The 20,881-nt window shown below is 46.9% G+C and overlaps 1 protein-coding gene across 1 annotated transcript; it reads right to left on the bottom strand.

Annotated features, from left to right (window-relative positions):
* Window positions 1-3,538: 3,538 nt before the first annotated feature.
* On the bottom strand, window positions 3,539-13,339 carry CEACAM18 (CEA cell adhesion molecule 18). Its single transcript, XM_072968600.1, is given in 8 exon segments — window positions 3,539-3,588; window positions 3,870-3,925; window positions 6,063-6,191; window positions 7,714-8,029; window positions 9,513-9,782; window positions 10,987-11,138; window positions 11,140-11,335; window positions 13,288-13,339. Coding segments are annotated over 7 exon segments (1,134 nt in total). The 3' UTR covers window positions 3,539-3,588; window positions 3,870-3,906.
* Between the last annotated feature and the right edge of the window lie 7,542 nt (window positions 13,340-20,881).

Genomic DNA, 20,881 nt, shown 5'->3' with positions numbered 1-20,881 from the left:
TTATTTATGTATTAATGGAGGTACTGGGAATTGAACCCAGGCCCTTGTGCATGCTAAGCACGTGCTCTAGCACTGAGCTCTACCCTCCCCCCTCAACAACCCTTATTTTTAAAATGGGGGAATAAAAGACTGGATCATACATTTTGTAAGAGAAGAGATCCAAATGGTGATAAGTACACGGAAAGGTCCTCAGTATTGTTGGATGCCAAGGAAATGACAATGAAAATCACGATGGGTGCCCTGTCACATCTGCTACAGTGGCTGAAGTTTAAAAGCCTGAGCACACCAAATGCCGGAGAGGGTGGGGAGGAACTGGAACTCACACGTTTCTTGGGGAGGGCCGCTGACATCCACACAGGGTGTTCTTGGCGAAGTAAAATCTCCCTTGTGGCATGTGCAGTCCCTCAGGAAAAAGATCCTCGTTCAAATAACAGGGCTTGGCCACTGTCCAGCCCTGCCCAGGACGCCTTCTGGGTTTGAAGAGGGAAATTCTAAATCTTCCCCCCACCCCCAACTGCCACCCCTGCATCCCCGCAGTTCAGCCCAGGGATTAATTCCAGCAGGCGGTTTTCACTTCTGAATCAGACTGGGGATTGCAGCTGGGGTGTGGAAGGTCTTCCGTGTCCTTGCTGGGTCTGAACTGGGCGTTGGAGTCTGACAGTAGCTTTCTTCTAAGAAACAATCAGACACAGGCGTGGCCTCCTGGGCCATTTGCCAAGCACCTGGCATGTGTGCGGGACTTTGCCAGGTGCTGGGACAAAGCCTGTGAAACGCAGAGTGTCATTTCATCATGTAGATGGGGAAACAGGCACAGAGAGGTTATTCGGCTGCTTCAGGGTCACTCAGCTGCTCAGGGCAGGGCTGGGATTGAACCCCTCGCCTGATTCTGAGGATCTCTTCTTTCATCCACCACTGGGTCAAGTAACCAGCAGACACCTTGGCCACATGTTTGCAGGAAATATCATCACTTGAAGACTTTTTATTTTTCCTATAGAAGGAGGGGAAATGACCCAGACTCAGGGACAAGACAGATGCAGATGAGGAGATGAAGGCTAGAGGACCCCAGCCCACTTCCTTTGGGTAAGTTGTTTATTTGTTTTCCTCCAGATTTTCAAAACATCTTTTTAATATTGAGGCAAAATTTACCAAAAATGAAATACACAGATCTCTGGGTACAATACCATGAGTTTTGCCAAATGTGCACACCTGTATGATCAACGTCCCAATCAGGGATGTACAAGTTTTCCGTCAGCCCCAGAAAGATCTGGGTGCCCCGTCCCAGACAGTCTGCAACCCAACAGCCACTATTCTGTGATTTCTGTCACCAGAGATTAGTTTTCAATGTCCTTGAACTTTATATAATTAGAATTACATAAATTAGTAGAATTATATAATTGAAATAGGTTATATTAATTATAATCTATAAATACATTTGTATTATTAATACTATATTATATAATATAAACTAATATTAATTAGTGTATATAACATAAAATGATGCTATATATTAATATGCCAACACTATGATTAATGTTAATAGTATGATTTGTTATATAATTGTAATTTATAAAATAAATTTTATAAATTATAAACTATATGATTTATATAATTAAAATGCAGTATGCACTGTAGTGTCTTTTTTTTTTTCACTCAGAAGCCATATTTTGAGGTTCATCCATGTTATTTTATCAGTATTATGTTCCTTTTTGTTGCTGGGTAGGATTCCAGTGTATCACAGTTGGTCTACCCATTTATCTGTTGATGCGAATTGGGTTTATTTCCAGCTTTCTGCAATTGTGAATAAAGCTGCTGTGCACATATTTATACAAGGCTGTGTCGAGGTGTATTTTCATTTCTCTCAAGTGTTGGGAGGCAGGGCTGAGATGGGGGCAATGAGGTTAAAGTCACATGTTGGCAGCTCAAGGGTGTCTGGAGACCCCGCCCCGCCCCCAGCCGCCAGGGAGACCAGCGTCCAGCAGGCAGATGGATAGGAAGATGGTCTGGATCTCAGGAGGAAGGTAGAGACTGGGCATGGACAATGGAAAACATCAAGGGGTCCAGTAGCCCTGGCATGAATACCTGCCGTTGTGGGTTGAACTGATACAAAAAAGGTACATTCAAGTCCTCACCCCTGATAGCTGTGAATATGATTTTATTTGGAGATAGGATCTTTGCAGATGTGATCAAGTTAGTATGCGGTCCGGCTGGACTTGGTAGGGGAGTGTGAAATCCAGTGACTGTCCTTATACAAACAGGGAAGTTTGGACACACGTAGGGAGGAAGGGCACGTGACGAAGGAGGCAGAGATTAGAGTTAACGTTGCCACAAGTCAAGAAATGCCGAGGATTGCCGGCAACCACCAGAAGCTGCAAGAGGCACAGAAGGATCCTCCCTAGAACCTTGCAAGGATGTGTAACCCTGATTGAACACCTTCATTTTGGTCTTCCGGCCTCTGCAGCTGTGAGAGTGTACATTTCTGCTATTTTAAGGCACCCAGTTTGTGGTAATTTGTCACAGCAGCCCTAGGGAACTAATACATTCGCTTAGCGCCTGCTGGGCATCAAATCCTCATGTATTCTGTCTCATCCAGTCCTCACTGTGAGTCTTGAGAGAATCAGCATTATCCTGGGTCAGGAGGCCACAGTGAGCTGCTCAAAGCCTCAGAGGCCAGCAAGTGGAGGGACCAGGCTGAACACGGGTCCGTGGCCCCTGTACCAGAAGGGGTCTTAACCAGTGGCCCCTGGGATTGCCTTGTATCCAGGCACTGACCTGACTGCTTTGTGTACATTCATAGTCAAACAGTTCCTGAGTAGTGATGTCCACAGGGGCAGGCCGGCCATTCACACGTCCCAGATTCAGCCAGGAAAGGGCCTCTCTTTCTTCCTCTCTTCCTCCCTCCCTCCCTCCCTTCCTCCCGTCCTTCCAGTTTAACTGCCATGAAGATGAACAAATTTGCTTAGATATTTTTAAACCCATCCGTGAAGACAGCTTAGAAAAAAAGTTCCAGAAATGGCATTATGGAGTCTGAACTAACTTCATGCTGTTTTACCTTTTTTTTTTTCTTCTAATTATATGAACAAGGTATGAACTTTGTGAAGGAAAAAAAGAACACTTCAGAATATACATTAAAGTGCAAAGAAAGAAACTGAGATAGCACAGTTGATAGTTAACATTGTCCAAAATTTTTGCACAGACGTGTGTGTGTATGCGGAGAGTGTGTGTACGTGTGTACGCATAAAACCGTAGAAAACACATTCGCACCTAATGTAAAATTATCATTACATCAATTAACTAATCTACACCTTTCACAACGTGGGCCTATCACACACAGTTCTGCGATATGCATTCCTAACGTAGCAGCAAGTTGTAAACACTGTCCCCGTCAGTAAGCATCATTCCCCAGCGTGGTTTCTAACGGTGACAGATTCGCTCAGCATGTGCTGTGCCTCGTTTAAGCAATTCCCGGTTGTCAGGCATGTCTACGTTGTTTCTCTGTCACTGGCAGGGTCGAGATGGGCCGTATTTGCAGTATCTCTGATGGTCCAATCATGTCGGGTTAAGGAAGTGGAGAAGTTGGAATCCCATTTGCTGGTGGGGACGAGGCATTGGAATTAGACCATACAGCTCAGCGCACGGCCCGCCCCAGCCTGTATCCCATTGGCTGGCGCTGATTGGCAGATGGCTCGGTCAGTGGCCACGTGCCCATGATGTTACACCCCCGGTCCTAGGCGGGGTCTGTGGACTTTGTCCAGGAGCCTCCACCTCCCAATCCCCGCGTGACTGGGCTGGTTCCCACTCTCGACCGTCCCCTCCAACCTGTCCCTGAGCCCTTTCCACTTTCCAGCCTAGCCCGGGGGTAGGTCTCTCACCTCTTTTCCCGTCTGGTCTTGTCCTCCAGGTCTGAGGTCATGTACCCCAATGTGACCTATGGGGAGAAATTAAGGAAGAAGTCAGATCTGGGTCCGTAAGAAACTGCCAGAACACAGGAGAGTCCTGGGTAGATGAGGGATCAGCTTCTTTCCGAGACCCCACCCTTCTAAGGGAGCTGATGAATCGGGGGCATAGCCTTTATGCCAAGAGTCCCCAGCATTCCCCACACTTTTAATATTTCTGACGACTTCAGGTCCCTGGAGAAAGATACCACGGGGCAGGGGATCGGGGAGGGAAAGGAGGATGGATGTACCTGGGAAAGGAATTGGCACTACCCGGTCTGATTACTGAGAATGGTGACGATAACGAATTTCACACCTGTTGTATGCCAGGCACTCTGCTAGATGATTTACAGAAATTATCTTAACCCCTCCCAACAGTTACACAAGGTAGATACGTTAACCCCACTTTATGGATGAAGAAACAGGAATTCAGAGAAGTGATGTCACTTGCCCAAAGTCACACAGCAAGACAACGACAGAGGCCGGTATTCTAGACCTGGCCTCTGACTCCCAGCCCCCTGCTCTCATGCCAGATGGGAGACCTCAGACTGCAGAGAATATGACAGCTCTAAGGGGAATGGAAGAGTAGAGATGTCAGGTTGACACCTGGCTGGGGGAGGGGTTATGCCTGGCTAGGGGGCTTCTTCCAGGATGTGGAAGAAGAGGGGACCCAGACCTCCCTGAAATACTCTCACTCCCTGGAATTTATCACAACCGTTTTGGAATAGTACATCCAATAATGATAATGATCATGACTGTGGATGGGCCTATTCAGTGCTTATGATGTGCCAAGCCTTGTTCTAAGTTCTTCATCAGTAATACATGACTTTACCCCCATAGCAGATATCCCTGTGACCCTGGTACCAGTAGTACTCCCATTTTACAGACGGCAAACTAAGGCACAGAAGGGCCAACTTGCTATTGTCACATTGATGGTCAATACTGTAAGCTTCTTGATATAGAGACCTTGCAATGATCACAAATAGGCTTGATATCTAAATACTAAAAAAATGAAAAGAAGAATGTATCTTCTAAAATCTTCACCATCATCACCACAGTCAGTATCACCACCACCAGTATCACCATCGTCACAGCCACCCCCACGACAACCCTCATCACTGCTACCACCACCATCACTGTCATCACTGCTCTTACTAATTCCCCATCCTCTCTGTCACCAGCATCACCAGCATCGTCACCATTGTTCTGATAATTTCCATCACCGTTGTCATAACCACCACCATCATCATCATCATCCCCATCACACTGCTATTCTTAACTTCTGCTCTGGTGGTTCTCAGCCAGTGCAATTTTGGCCCCCATGGGACCTTTGTGATGCTTTGAGTCATTCTTGGTTGTCTGAACTGAGGGTGATGGTGGCTGTTGCTACAGGCATCCAGTGCATAAAGACCACTCGTCCTACAGTGCACAGGACAGCCTTACCCCCCACCACTGAAATAACGATCAGACCCCAGGTGTTGACAGTGCTCAGGCTGAAACCCTCGGGTCTGCTCTGTGCTGATAACACCGCTAAGCCCTTCACCATCCATGTGGTGTGTCCAACCCCCACATCACCCTCCAGGGCAGGTACTACTCTCCACACCCTCCACGTGGGGCTGGGAGGATCTGACAGGAGGAATGATCTGCTCAAGATCACCCATCCAGCTGGAGGCAGATCTGGGATTTGAACCCAGATTTTAATCATGACTCCACGCAATCTCTTTCCCCTGCATACTGACCTCTGTTACCTGTTTCCCCAGCTTCTCTTGGTAACTAGTGAGTACCATTGACAAAACACATGCTGGATGCTTGACACACCCCCCTGTCGTTCACACACCTGCCCTTCTATGTGGACCTTCAATATCTACACTGTAAACAGAAAGCAGCAGGGCTTAAGAGAAGCCACTGCATGAAACTCCTCTGGTATTTAGAGACATGACTGACTCCAGACCCCCTACTCTCTGCTATAAGCATCTGGTCCTCAAGACCTATTTGTTTGCCCAGATGATCCCTGACAACCCAGTGCCTGGCTTGTCCCTTCCCCCTCTGGTTCCCCCTCTCAAGGATGTGCTGGCTCTTGAGTCCTAGTCCCTAGCCACCATCCCACCCTGGGGCCAGGGTGACCCGTACCTGGTGGAGTAATGTTTGATCAGGGTATGGATCAGGATGATACAGAAGAAGACACCTCCCAGGACTGTCATCAAGATGAGAAGCACCACCCAGGTTCCTGAGATGGTGAAAGTTTTGGTAACAATGGTCCTGCGCCCTAGAAGGAGAGGATACATGGAGGTCAGGACCACCATTCACTCATCCCTTCATTCATCCGCATATCTGTTCTTGGAAGTTTTATCAGCATCTGCTGTGTGCAAAGCACTGTTCCAGGTACTTGGGAGTCAGCAGTGAACAAAACAAACTTCCGGCTCTGACAGGGCTGATATTCCAGCTAGGAAGTGGACAGTTGACAGTTAAGCAAAGAGATGTCTAATATCAGGGCAGGCAGCAGTACACGCTACAGAAAAGCACGAAGTGACGTAAGTGGAGAGAGAGCGACAGGGTAGGGGGTGCTGGTTACACAAGGTCATTAACTCCTCCCACAGATACTCATTCACTGAGCACCAGCTATGCGCCAGGCACCATCTTATGTCCTGGGGACAAATGGTGATCAAAGAGCTTGCCCAGTCTCTGTCGTCTTGAAGTTTTATAGTCCGGGGAGGGTCGACAGGTGTGAACTGGGCAGTCCCACAAAACACCGTGTCTGCTGCATCGCTGGTGCTTGGTCAGCAGTGTGGAGTGGCCGAAACAGCTGTCTCCACCCCTCATTCAGTATCTGCGTGTGGCTTTCTCTAGAGCCAGGCTGATGGCTCTGGCACCCTGTCTGATGTCCGTGCAGCAGCTCCGTTGTGTAGGCTCCTTACTATCTCAGCACTGCAGAGGGGGCACCTGGGGCTCAGGGAGGTGATGCTGCTTGTCTCTGCATCGTGCACGGCAGCAGCAGAGCTGGGATTTGAACTCAGGTCATCCGGTTCCAGAGCCCTGCTCTGCACGCCTGCTCTCTCCCTGAGCGTGTCACCCTCTCTCCTTGGTGCTGATGATGGGACCAGGGCTTGCTGCAAAGGTGCTTGCCCCGTTTACAGATCCCTTCCCAAGCCCAGTTTCTGAGGCCACATCCGCCAACAGACCTCTGCTTCCCCTGCACCACCTCCCAGGGCATCTCTCCACGTCCTCACCTCAAAGCAGCCAAAGAGATCCGCTGAGGGCACAGGCTGTGAGGTCAGACTGCCAGGGTTTGAGTCCTGCCTCCTCTGCCAGTTAGAACTGGAACATTGAATAAAGCCCTCAGATTCCTTGCAGCTTGATTGGCTCACCTGTAAACTGGAGGTGATGCTAATAACAGTCACTTACTCTGTAGGGAGACTTGGAGTGTCATGCAGATGAGAATGGCGGCTCCAGGCACAAGTGAGTGCTCAGCAAATGCTGGCCGACCTCATCTCCCTGGAACCCACCCTGACTGATCTGAGGACTTTGGGGGCTTCATAAAGGAGGCAGTTTCTCCCTTTCCTCCTTCCTTCCTTCCTTTCAAATCAAGGTCCTGGGGATTGAACTCAGGACGCCATGCAGGCTGTGACTGAGCTATATCCCTCTCTCTCAAGGAGGCAGTTTGGACTCGGACGTCGGCGGGTGGGGGGATCTCGCCCAACCATGGTGAGCACGGCACTGCAGGGTGGAGACGGCAGCCCTGAGGACAGGCACCGCCCCGGCAGAGGCATGGAGGCGGGGAGACTGGGCAGCGTGAACCCCCGCGGGGCAGCGGCGGCACTCACAGGGCGCCTGCACCTGGACTTCCTGGTGAAAGGTCAGCTGGGTGACGGGATTCTCCCCGATGCATCTGTATCTGCCCATCTGGTCCCAGGTCAGATTCAGGAGGGTGATGTTTTTCTCTGAGAAGCTCAGGAGGGAGCCATTGTGCATCCAGCGGTACTTGGATTCTGGTCTGGAGTAGGAGACACACTCCATCTCCACCTGGGAGCCGATCTCAGCGGGCAGGACGCCATTGAAGTCATTCGGATTGGTCCACAACAGCACATAGTAGGGTCCAACTGCAGAGACAGCGCAGGAGACCCGGAGCTGTGCCTCTGACCACTCCGGGTCCCGTCTCCTTCCCTCAATCCACCTGCAGTCCCCCCGGAGCCAGGAGGTGACCCCACTCTGCACCCCAGTCAGACCCCCAGACCCACCCCAGGCAAGGCAGCTGGGCCAACAACAATGACAATAATAGTAGTGGCTTCTGTCACCTGCACTCACTGTGGGCCAGCCCCATGGGTGCCCTTGGTGCCATAATAAAACATGTGTCTCTGAAGCAAGCAGCAGGCCCCTGCATGCCAGACAGTTTTAAACACGATACACATTCACCCACTCACTTAATTCCCACACAAGCAATGCAACCGAGTCCACTCTGCATCCATTTCATAGATGAGAAAAACGAGGCTTCGAGGAGAGGATTAGGGAATCAGCGGTCCCCGGTCGACTAAGGACCAAGCAAGTACCGCTATGAACTGGGAGGAACTTCGCTAAACAGCTGCAGCCCCTGGGTCCTGGGTCTTGATTCCAAACCTCTGACTATAGATGGAGGATGATGGTCAGAAATGGTCTGCTCTGGGACAGGTTTCTCCAGAACTGGGGCCACAGCCCATGCGTTAGGACACCTGAGCTTCTGCAAGAGTGGTTCCAGATTTAAATGTGAAAACGATCCTAGACTGGTGATTTTTCCCAGTCGAAGGTGATATAAGAGTTGGATAAATGTGAACAGTCCTGGAATGTTTCAAAGATTCCGAGTTTTACAGCATCTGTGAGTTCAATGTCTTTGATTTACAAGACCTGTTTAAGAATTTGAGCAAGTCTTGTTGGGTTGCCAGCAGCATGGTTAGAAGTAACAGAGAATGTATGAAACACATAATTGAGTTTTTAAAGCGAATTGTCCAAGGGAGTATAGTCAATTCCGTCCCAGGAAAGCAAACGTGAAGGTCATTTTACTGTATCTAGAAGAACAGCATAAAATAATCAATGAGCTGAATTGGAAGGCTCAGGGAAAGAAGGGTTTTGAAACCGAAGAAATGGAACTGAAGAAACAACTGGTTGTGAGGAGGGGAGGGTCGAGCTCAGTGGTAGAGAGCATGCTTAGCATACACGAAGTCCTGGGTTCAATCCCCAGTGTTGCCATTAAAAAAGAAATGAAATAGTAAAAGTAAATAAATAAACTTAATGACCACACCCCCAAAAAAGAAAAAAGAAACAGTTGGTTGTAAGCAGTCCCTTCTTTACACAAAAGCCTGATGTCAACAAACTCATAGTACTTCTAATCTGAGAAGCAGGGACTCGGGCCTCTATTTGAAATTGAGTAGAGGCCAGTTCTGAGCAGTGAGGATAGTTCTGAATTCCAAAGAGTTAAATGGCCATAGCTGGGATTCGAACCCAGGGCAGCTGGTTCATGCTTCCTCCCCAGGTCTGCCTGTCTTATTGTTACATCCTTGGAAGACCCTGAGCCCATCCCTGGCTTCACTCCCATGACCCCAGAACACTCACAGAACACTGTCAAAGAGATGGGTTCACTTCTTTGAATAATCTCTGGGAGGACTTCTATCCCACACTGAAGCGGTTTGTCGGAGCGGCTGAATCTTTGGATGATGAGGGTCTTGCCGTCTGGGGAGATTGTCATCCGGTTATTGCTGGACACTGGTATGTAATCCACATACCATGTGACGTTGGTGGCATTGGTGTCGCAGACGGCAGCCACGGATTCCATGTCCTCTACCACGGAGCTGGCGTTGACCGAGATGCCCGGGATTTCTAACTCTGGGTGGATGAAGCAGGAAGGAGGAGATTAGGGTTTGGATCTGCCTCCCCAAAGCTCTGCTTTTCTCCAAAGAGAGGATTCAGTTTATGTTGGTGACAAGCCAAGAATCGTAAGATGGGATCTGGGGTCTTGGCAGGAGAGCATCCCTGGGGCTGCCAGGGACAGAGAAGTAAGGAGTGGGCAGGAGGCAGTCAGGATGCAGGCGCTTTCCTGAGCTCATCGACTTATGCACTGAGCCATCTCTGTGGCATCCGTTGCGATAATGGTGAGTTCTTAGCATAGGCATGTGGCCTAATGGTTGTTTCTGAACCCCAAAACCAGGATACCCCCGTCCAAGGAGCTGTGGGTAGAATTCAGAGTGAGAGGTGGCTTTTGGATTCTCCATAACGATTCCTCCCATAATCTGATTCCCTTTCTCTTTACAGATACTTCCTCCAACCTTACAACAGACCACAATGGTAGACAGTATGCCCGTCCTACAGATGAGAAAACTGAGGCTCACAGAATGAAGACAAAGACCATGTGGTATATATGGAGACAGAAGTAAACAAAGTATTTTCAGTCTTCAAAATCTATGCCGACCTGCCGTAGCCCTGTGGAGCTGTATGGAGTAGGCAGAACTCCAAGATGGCCCCATGATCTCCACTCCTTGGTATACACCCTGTTAAATCACCTCACCTCAAATGTGAGTGGAATTTGTGACTTTCTTTTAGCCTAGGGAATATGGCAAAGGTGATGAGCTATCACTCCTATCGTTAGATTTTTTTATATAAGACTCCTTCCTAGCCGACTAGAGAGAGATGCTTCGGATGAACTTGAAGAAGCAAAGGGCCATGGTGTGAAATCTCCGTGGACAGAGTCACACACATGAGAACACAGCCCCGGTCAACATTTTGTGAGTCTCAGCATATGGAATTGCCTAAGCCATGCCTAGACTTCTGACTCACAGAAATGAGCGTTGTTCTAAGCTGCTAAGTTTGAGGCTATGTGGATAACATGTACACTGACAGTGTAACTGGAACCCCTGAACGTAGTGAGTGCTCCATCTCTGGGGAGAAGCTAGACGACCATCTGCCAAGGCTCCCAGTGTCATCTGGAAGTGGGTGGGAAACTGGACAATTTGAGCTCCAAGAGGCCTCACTGCCCATACCTCCAGGTCCAACTCCCCTTGCAGTCAGACAAGGGGGCAACCTGCCCACTCACCTTGAATCTTGAGCCAGCCAGTTGTTCTCTGGGTCCCGCTGATGGCATCCACCCGCACAGTGTAGTTCCCCGTGTCATTTAATTGAGCCCGAATGATCAGCAGGTTACCTGCGTTAGACAGGGCTTCCCGGCCACTGCCCATACTGCCGGGAATCAGACGTGCTGTCGTAGCTGATAATCATGTTTCCCTCGGTGTCATTTGCACCCCGGTGCCAGCTATATTCCTGAGCATCCTCAGGGGCGTTCCCGAGGACCAGGTAGCTCCGATATCCCTCTACCCCTACGAGTGTGTCTGGGATGATGTAGATTTGGCTGGAGGCCTGACGGATCCCACAGGCCATCAGACTGGCTAAGGAAGACAAAGAGAAAAAGACACAAAGACTGATTTACACCCCCAGGCAATGATCCACAGAGACACTGGTGAACAGGCTAAGGATTTCTAGCTCCTGAATGACTCCCTAGCTTGTCCCTTCCTCTCCGCTCCCTCAGCCCCTGCCCTGGTCCATTCTTTCCTCATCCTTTTCCAGCTTGACCTCCTCCCTGGACACTCAGCCTCCAATCCATCCTCACATGAAAGTTATGTGGATCCTTATAAAGCCCCACTGCTGACCCTGCTCTCCCCCTGCTCAAGTATCTTCCATGGCTCCCCAGTACTCTCACAGTAAATGTCAAACTCTTAGCATGGCTTATGAGATAGTTTTTTTAAAACTGAAGTATAGACAGTTTACAATGTTGTGTCAATTTCTGGTGTACAGCACAATGCTTCAGTCATACATATATGTACACATATCTGTTTTCATATTCTTTTTCATTTTAGGTTACTATAAGATATTGAATATAGTTCCCTGTGCTGTACAGTAGAACCTTGTCGTTTATCTATTTTATATACAGTAGTTAGTATCTGCAAATCTCGAACTCCCAATTTATCTCTCCGCACTCCCTTTCTTCCCTGTTAACCATAAGTTTGTTTTCTATGTCTGTGAGTCTGTTTCTGTTTTGTAAGTAAGTTCATTTGTGTCTTTTTAATTTTTTTGAGTCCACATATAATGATATCATATAGTATTTGTCTTTCTCTTTCTGGCTTGCTTCACTTAGAAGGACAATCTCCAGGTCCATGCATGTTGCTGTAAGTGGCATCATTTTATTCTTTTTTATGGCTGAGCAGTATTCCATTCCATTCCATAGATATATACACACACACACACACACACACACACACCACATCTTCTTTATATGAGACACTCTTAGAGAGAACTGGTTTTTAGGACCCATCTAGCCTCTTCTTAGACCACATCTACCTCACCCCATCGCCCCAGGTACTTCCTTATTCATTCATTCATTCACGAAAAGACCCAGCATCCATGCTGTGTGTCTCAGTGGCACATACAGCTCTCTCTGGACATACCACACACTCTCCTGACTTCAGGCTTTCTCCAGTGCTCTTCCTTATTTGATCACTGCCCTCCCCACCTCATCTGCATCCTCCTTGTTGACTCACTTCTTCTCATCCTTCAGTGTTCAGCTTTGGTGTCTTCTCCTTCCCAGCCTGGGTCGGCCACCCTCTCAGGGCTCCCCCAGCCCCCTCTTCCCAGTCCCCATCACTCTGGGTTATCAGAGTCTGGTGACAAATCTTCCTGTTCCACTGGACTGTGAGCTCACTGGCCACCTCGGTGACCACTGCGTCCCCAGCACCCTGAACACAGGGTGGAACCCGGCAGGAGTGTGCTCAGCATGAGTATGTGGGTGGATAAAACGGCCCCAAGACTGTCAGCATGTGTCTTTGATTTAGCACCTAAGTTCAGTGGAGTGAATGTGAATGGGGGAGGGGACCTGTCATGTCCTAAGTCATGGGTGAGCATCTGATGCTCTGTGACCCCTAAGCCCTGACTCCGTGGAGGAGACAGCTGAGACCCCCTGCTGCAGGGCTCCAGGTGTGGACCCTGGAGTTGTTTGAGGACACTATACGTGGCCATCAGGGAAACATGAAAGGCATGCATAGCAGGGGGAGGCAGAGAGTCCTGGGGGAAAGTGAGGGATTTGGAAGGGGTCCAGCTGGAGAGGTGGGGCAGGGGATCAGATCCTATGGGCACCCAGATGAGGTGATTGCTTGGAGGTGTGCATGGGGGTCCCAGTTCTTCATTCCGCGGCTGGATAAAAATGAACATGTGTATGTGTGTGTGTGTGTGTGTGTCTGTGTATGTGTGTCTGTGTACCCAGGGATGTGAGCTCACAAAAGTCCTGGTGAGCATCCTGGGCCCTTCACTTCCTCCTCCCCTCTCCCAGCAAGCCCAGATCTCTTACCCACAAGGACTAGTTCCCTCCAGACGCTGCACCTGGGTGTGGAATAGTCCATGAGCTGTGTGGGTCCTCCTGGTGGAAGGGTCTCTCCAGGGACCGGGCAGCCTCCTGATCCCTTTATACAGCTGATTTATACAGCTGCGTTGTCTCAGGCCTGAGCTGTTGTCTCCTCCCCCATCCTTCCTCAGGGATGGACTCTGAACCTCAAAGTGGGAGGGGCTGTCTGGGAGGCATTCTTCTGAATCTGCCATTGTCTTTATGGCTTTATATCCACAAGGAAGGACCATGGACCAATGGCAACTGAGAATATCAATGGCCATTATGGGGAACTTTTGAAATCCCGAAACTTACTTAACACTGAATTGAACCACTTGAGAACAGAAAAAAGCACAAAGAGCATCACTCATCACCCAGTTACACGGGGTTAAGTCACAACCCACTGCAATTACCTACCAACAGTCCACCCTGAGAGCAATTCAGAGGAAAAAAGGTGAGTCACTGTGTGCTTTGGATAAGGGGGTCCCAAGATCCATATCTCAGGAAGAATCTCAGTGACTCTCAGCTCTTGCATCTTCCTGTACATAAAAAAAAGGCACTAAAATCATTAACTTGAGATAGCTGTTGTTTGTGATGAGCAGTGATCCTTTACCAACATATGTGCTTGACTACACATATTTTCCAGCTCAAAAATTCAAGTATGTAGATAAACAACAAATTTATACTGTACAGCACAGGGAAGTATATTCAATATCTTATAGTAACCTACAATGAAAAAGAATATGTAAACATATATACAGATGTATATGTATGTGTTAATTTCTGGTGTATAGCATAGTGATTCAGTGTTACATATATATATTCCTTTTAATATACTTTTTCATTATAGGTTATTACAAAATATTGCTTGTAGTTCCCTAGGCTATACAGTAGGACCTTGTTGTTTATCTATTTTATATATAGTAGTAGTAGTAGCAGCAAATCCCAAACTCACAATTTATCTCTCCACCCACCCCTTCCAGCACTGTGAGTTTTCTATGCCTGCAAGTCTGTTTCTGTTTTGTAAATAAGTTCATTTGTGTCATTTTTTAGATTCCACATATAAGTGATATCATATGATATTTGCCTTTCTCTGTCTGACTTACTTCACTTTGTATGAAGATCTCCAGGTCCAACCAAATTGCTGCAAATGGCATTATTTTATTCTTTTTTATGGCTGAGTAGTATTCTATAGTGCGTGTATGTGTGTGTGTATGTGTGTGTGTGTCACAATTTCTATATCCAGTCATCTGTTGATGGACATTTAGGTTGTTTCCATATCTTGGTGACTGTAAAGGGTTGTGCTCAGTTTTCAAATTGTGGCATCCCATTTTTTACAACCAGATGCTCCCCCCTCAACCCCCGCTACCCACCTCAACATATTGTACTTTTCTCCTTGTCAGTGACTGGCCCGCCGCATGGCCATTTTCAACGGCTGCAGGGCAGGCTGTGATATGCCAGCCAGCACTGACAGGACCCGTTCCCTCGGCGTTGATCTGATTCCTCAGGTCCAGCAGCAGGGCTCACGCTGCGTGGGGCGGGGAGCGCGGGGAGGAGCGGACGGCGCTCCTGGCAGAGGGCGTGGAGGAGGGGAGCCGAGCTGTGCGGAGCTGCGACGGGGCTGCACACTGAGACCAGACTGAGACAGACAGACCTGGGCGCGCGGAGAGAGCGGGGAGGTGGCTGAGCGAGACACAGAGACGCGGGGGAGAGAGAGCACATCCCAGAAATGTTCAACCAGCAAGGTCTTTCAGACTGTACTTGGGAATATGGTCATCTTTTGTCTTTATAACAACACGTACTACTTTTTTTTATTTTTCCTTTTTATTAGGTAAAATTGGTACAATTTGACTGCACGTGTACAATATAGTGCATGTAAATACAGACATACAATGTACTGCACGTATTTTTAAAATTTACATATATGTACTTTTCACTGTTTCTGAGAACAGCTTAGACCTTTAGCTTTTTAAACTTACGTAGTTGTTAGAGGAGTAAAGCCAACCGCAAAATAAGAATGAACAGAATGTGGTAATCCAATCATAAAGGACAGTCAGATGTGCTTACACATATTCAAGAAATCAATCATCTAAGTTATAAATAATTAGTTCATTTGTGTCCTTTTTGTTTTTAGATTCCACATACAAGCAACAAGTGCTACTTCTTTAATTGCAAAAGGAATGTATTGGCTGCAGAAAATCTGGAAAATGCTTAACAAACAAAAAGAAGATAGAACTGTACCATTTTAATAAGAATTTTAAATAAAATAATCTATTATGCATAGCTTCCAAATACATATTTATAAATATATAAATATTTATAATAAATACTTTTAATTAGATAAAGATTCACATATTTATCTAAACATGTAAATATTTACACATGTATACATTTCACATGTATAATTATCTAAATAAATTAAAATAGTTTATAAAGAAAATAAATATACAATTACTTACTATAATTTAATTAATACCATTAAAGATCACCGGTAGTAATTTGATCACCTGGAGGTATATCCAGCCTTGTCCTACATATATTTTCAGTTTTGAGGTATTATATATACACGCATGCACATATCTGTATTTTTACCGAAGTGTAATCATACCATTAAAAAGAAATAACGGGCCCAAAGTGGAGTCACTTTCGCAGAGCCACATCACCAGACCAAAACTTAGTAACTAACCTGAGGGCAGTTTCAGTCTCTCCCAGGAGTGGCACCAGTGAGTTCTTCTACACAATCAGACCCCCTGCCTTTCCCTTCCCCCAAAGAAAGGTGACCTTGCCTGAAACAATCCTGGTTTTCCTCTTGCTAATAACTTGCCGCACCCTCTTCTGCTTATTAAAAGAACTTCCACTTCGTACCACCCCTCAGAGTGCCTTCCTACTTGCTAGATGGAGTGCTGCCTGATTCATGACCTGCTAAATAAATTTTCAAATCTACTTGGTTGAATTTTTTTTTCTTCTTAACCATACCATGAAATATCCTTCTTTATTTGAGACAAAAGGCACAACCAAGCCAAAGATTGGGAGAAGGAAGGAGTTTATAACTCGCAGCAAGTAAGGAGAGCACACCAGAGACCTTTCCCAAAGCGTTGTCTCCCCAAACAGCCAAATGGGGAAGTTTTAAGCTAAGAGCACATACATATTCATGGTGGGGCTTAGGTGGTTTATGCATATTCATGAGGGGGCTTGAGCAGAGAAGAGCTCAGCATAGAATTGGGACAAAGGTCGGCAGAGTCAAAGCTTTAGCTGATGGAAGCCATGAGGGCCAGAAGAGATCAGCGCATCATCCCTTTGGTTGCAGTGGACCTGGTGGTTGCCTGAGCACTGGAGGGGGTTTCAGTTCCACAAAACAGCTAATCTTTCCTATTGTAACAGAACTGGGAGGCTTTACAACTGATGTGTTATCTTTGCTATTGTTGCTTCTCTTGCCTGATAACAGTCTTTTGTTCCTGCCTTCCTTTGCTCCCTTAAGATCATTAATTACTGAGCCCTGTTCCAGGGCAAGCATTGTGGCCAGGCTTAGATCACAAAATGGCTTAGGTCAAAAATGGTCTCTCTTATGTCAAGATACCCATTCCTGGTTCTCTTTCTCCGGAGACCCCTTTACCTTATCTGCTTACACCATTTGTGAATTTTACATGGGTCCCAGAGACAGACTTGGGTAGTAAAGAATTTAGCTTTAACCAAAGAGAGGTCTAGTCTTTGCCGTCAGCTCCTGGGAGGGAACTTCTGAGCCTTAGAATCTCCTTCTTTTTTTGTTCTGTTTTTTAATTAATTTTGTTTGGGGTTTTTTTTGGGGGGGTGGTGTTTGTTTTTTGTTTTGGAGGTGAGATAATTAAATTTATTTAGTTCTTTTAATGGAGGTACTGGGGATTGAACCCAGGACCCCCTGCTTGCTAAGCATGTGCTCTACCACTGAGCGCTACCTTCCCCCCTAGAATTTCTTTTCCTTTCTTTTTTCTGACATCTGTTTTAGCAATAATTTTTTTCCCTTCTTCAGTTCTATTAGGTAGAATTATCAGAATTCAACTGCACATACACATTATTAGAGTCTCTTCCTTGACACATGCCTTTGTTTACCTGGGGGCTGGAGCCACAGCAGATAGTCTAGCAATGGAATTTATGATGGAGGCTTTGGGTCACGAGGTATCAGCTCTAATTCTGAAGAGGCTGGAGTCTGGGGTCAGCCATGTGGCAGTCAAGCATAGCTATGTGACAGAGCCTCAATAAAAACCCTCAGGGGGGCTTCCCTGGTGGGCACGTTGTCACCCATCAGTGCTGGGAAAAGGCAGTGCTGTCCACGACTCCATGGAGAGGACAACGGGAAAGTCCACACTGGGAATTCCAATTCCCCTGGACCCTCCCCCATACACCCTCCCTTAACTGATGTGAATCTGTATCTTTTCGCTGTAATAAACTGTAAGCATGGAGATAACAGCTTTTAGTGAGTTCTGTGAGTCCTTCCAGGGAATTACCAAAACTGAGGGTGGTCTTGGGGACCCCGGAGTTGCAACTCGCGTCAGGAGTGAAGGTGGTCTTGGGGACTGCCCCCTAACTAAGCAGAACTCCGAATGGTGCAAAGCATTTGAGGAGAGAGTGTGGTTATAGAGGGGGCTCTCCGACCCCACTGCCGGGGTTCCAATCCAAATGCTGCCACTTACCTGCTAAGTAATCTTAGGACAGTAACCTTCTTCCCCTAAGCCTCACCTTCTCCACCTGTAAAATGGGGATATTAAATGCCTCCTGTCCCTAGGGTGTTCTGAGAATTAAATGAGTTAATACACACAAATGACTGAGAACAATGCTTCACACGTACACAGTTTCAGTAAATGTCAATTCCTGTAATTATGCATATTTTGAAATCTTTTTATACCTATTACTGAACTTAAGAAAAGAAAAAAAAAAAACTTGCTCTAACAGGATTATCCCATTATATTATCACATTTTTTTTTCCAGAGAAGGAAGTTGAGTGTACTCAAGGAGTGTTTTCTTAATAGAATTGGGCACTTCTGTGGAGAAAGCAAATCCAGCTACATAATTTGTGGGGCCCAGTGCAAGATGAAAATTCAGGGCCCCTTGTTCAAAAATCAGGGGAAAGATGTCATTAAAGGTACTAAGATATAAATCTTTTCCTTTTTTTCTGCAGCCTTTCTCTTGACTCATCAGGGTGTTTTATATTTGCTGTTCAATGTCATTCTAAGAAAAATTAAAATTTATACAATTAGCATAAATTTCCCCATTCATCTTTGCCAGTTCTAAACAGAAATATAAGAACATTAAACTCCCTCAGGAAGGCATGCAGTTTGCACGATTCCTAATTTGTAGATGGTACGAGTGTATGTATTTTGCTCTTAACAGAATAGCGGAAACACTGCACAGCATTCACTCAGCTTTTTGGGAGACGGTGAAACACATCTAGCATAAATTTGACTGTTTTAGCCACTTTTAAGTACTATTCAGTGCAGGGGCATTGAGTACATTCACATGGTGTCACCATGCCCACCGTCCCTCTCCAAAACGTTTTCATCTTCTGAAAGTGGAATCTGCACTCATACAAAAACGCTCTGAGTCAGTCTTCTCAGGATGTCATAATATAGTACCATCGACTGTGTGGTTTAAACATTTATTTCCTCACAGTTCTGGAGCCTAGAAGTCCAAGATCAGGGTGTCTGGTTCCTTCCGGGGCGCCTCTCCTCCACTTGTATATGGCTTGTTTCTTCCTATGTCCTAGCAGGGTCTTGCCTCTTGGTAGTCTTTGCCCTAATTGCCTCTTCTTAGATGGACACCAGTCAGATTAGGTTAAGATCCACCCTAACGACCTCATTTTAATTTAATTATGTCTCTAAATGTCCCAACTGGGGGTTAGGACTTCAACGTATAAGGTTTGTGGTTTTTCTTTAAATTTTTTTTTTTTAAACGGAGGTACTGGGGGTTGAACCCAGGACTTTGTACCTGCTAAGCTCTTGCTATAGCACTGAGCTATGCCCTTCCCGCAACATATGAGTTTGGGGGGGGAACACAGTGGGTCCATAAGATTCCCTGTTACCTGAACAGTTTTTATTTTTCATTTCACTTCCTGATACAGGCACATTCCAGCAACTTGCTCCACCTGCAGCTTCCTGATGAATAACAAAAGACTGAAAGGGGAAAAAAACTCTGGGGCCCTCTCTTTCCATTTTCTTCTGAGTCATCATTTTCCACCTAAGTTGTTGGCTGATGCAGGGAATTCATGTGATAAGAAGGGTTATAATAGGATTCTTTGATCTTTTGTGTTTCTTAGACTGTCCTTGCAAGTTCCAGTTTGAACGAAAAGGGTGGCGTTGCTCAGGGTCATTAGCACCCCCACTTTCTCAGTCTTAGACAGAACACACTTACCTTTTTTGTGGGGGAAGGTAATTAGGTTTATTTATTTATCTTTTAAAGGCAGTACTGGGGACTGAACCCAGGACCTCTGGCATGCTAAGCATGTGCTCTACCTCTGGGCTATACCCTCCCCCAGAACACGCTTATCTTGATTCATGTTGAGTCTCACCAGACTCCCACACCTTGTGGTGCTACGAGAATTCTGCACCTGGGTCATCTTGAATGTTATCTACCCAAAGGGCAGAGAGGAAATGGTGTCTGTGGCGGTGATGGAGGATTGTTTTCACTAAGGGGAAGGGGGGAATAATTGGGGGAGACCAGCAACCTCTGCCACAAAGAGCATCTGATTGGATCTGCTTAGCATCACCCAGCACGGAGCATCCCCCTCACACAGAGCTTTGTGCCAAGTTAGTGCAGAAGAGTGTCCCTCTCTTTTACCCAGACCATATGTGGCCAGCGATGACTGGTCTGGTGAGCCAGGACTGAGATGGATAGATAGTTAGAACTGGTTTCATTCAGAGCCTAGTTCCGGCTGGTGGCGTGAACCTGAGCGTTTAATGCCCTCCAGAGGTTGGAACACATCCTCTCCTATCTTTAAGCAGATCCCAGGGCTGGACCTGACCCCTCCCGCCCTGGATTCCCCATAACGTGGAACACCTTGACTGGACCCTAGTCAGGAGTGCGAGGCTTCCTCTGTTATCAGCCACTGAACACCCCAAATTGGAGAAGTCTGACAGATGTTGGGGAATTGGTTCCCTCCAGAAAGACATGTTAATACCGGATGCAGCTTTCCTTAGCCCGCCCCGGGGCTCCCCTGGGAGCAGGGAGCAGCCGGCGGAGCCGTCTTAGGGAGCCCCGAATCTCTTTCTGGAGTCCAGCTTTTTAGTTTCTTATTAGAAGAGAAAAGTATGACAACCCCTCCTAGGGAAACGTTCTTCCGGGTGCAGCATGGACGTCAATAAGGCTCCACTCTTACCGGTGTATCAGGCCTGGAGATCACAAGGAGTATTAACTTGGGATCTTTGCGGAAATGTAAACGAAGTGGAGCCATGATAACCCCAGCCTGCGTCCTCGTGGACCAGCCTGGGGAAGCCAAGTGCATTGGGCCGCCAGGGGGAGCCATGGAGTTGTGAAAAGCAGCGACCTTGATTTGGTCTCCATCTTCACAGGGGTGCGGTAAGAACTGGATAGA

This window comes from Vicugna pacos, chromosome 9 (genome assembly GCF_048564905.1).
Source record: "Vicugna pacos chromosome 9, VicPac4, whole genome shotgun sequence".
NCBI classification, from domain to species: Eukaryota; Metazoa; Chordata; class Mammalia; order Artiodactyla; family Camelidae; genus Vicugna; species Vicugna pacos.
This window is presented reverse-complemented; position numbering and strand designations above follow the sequence as displayed.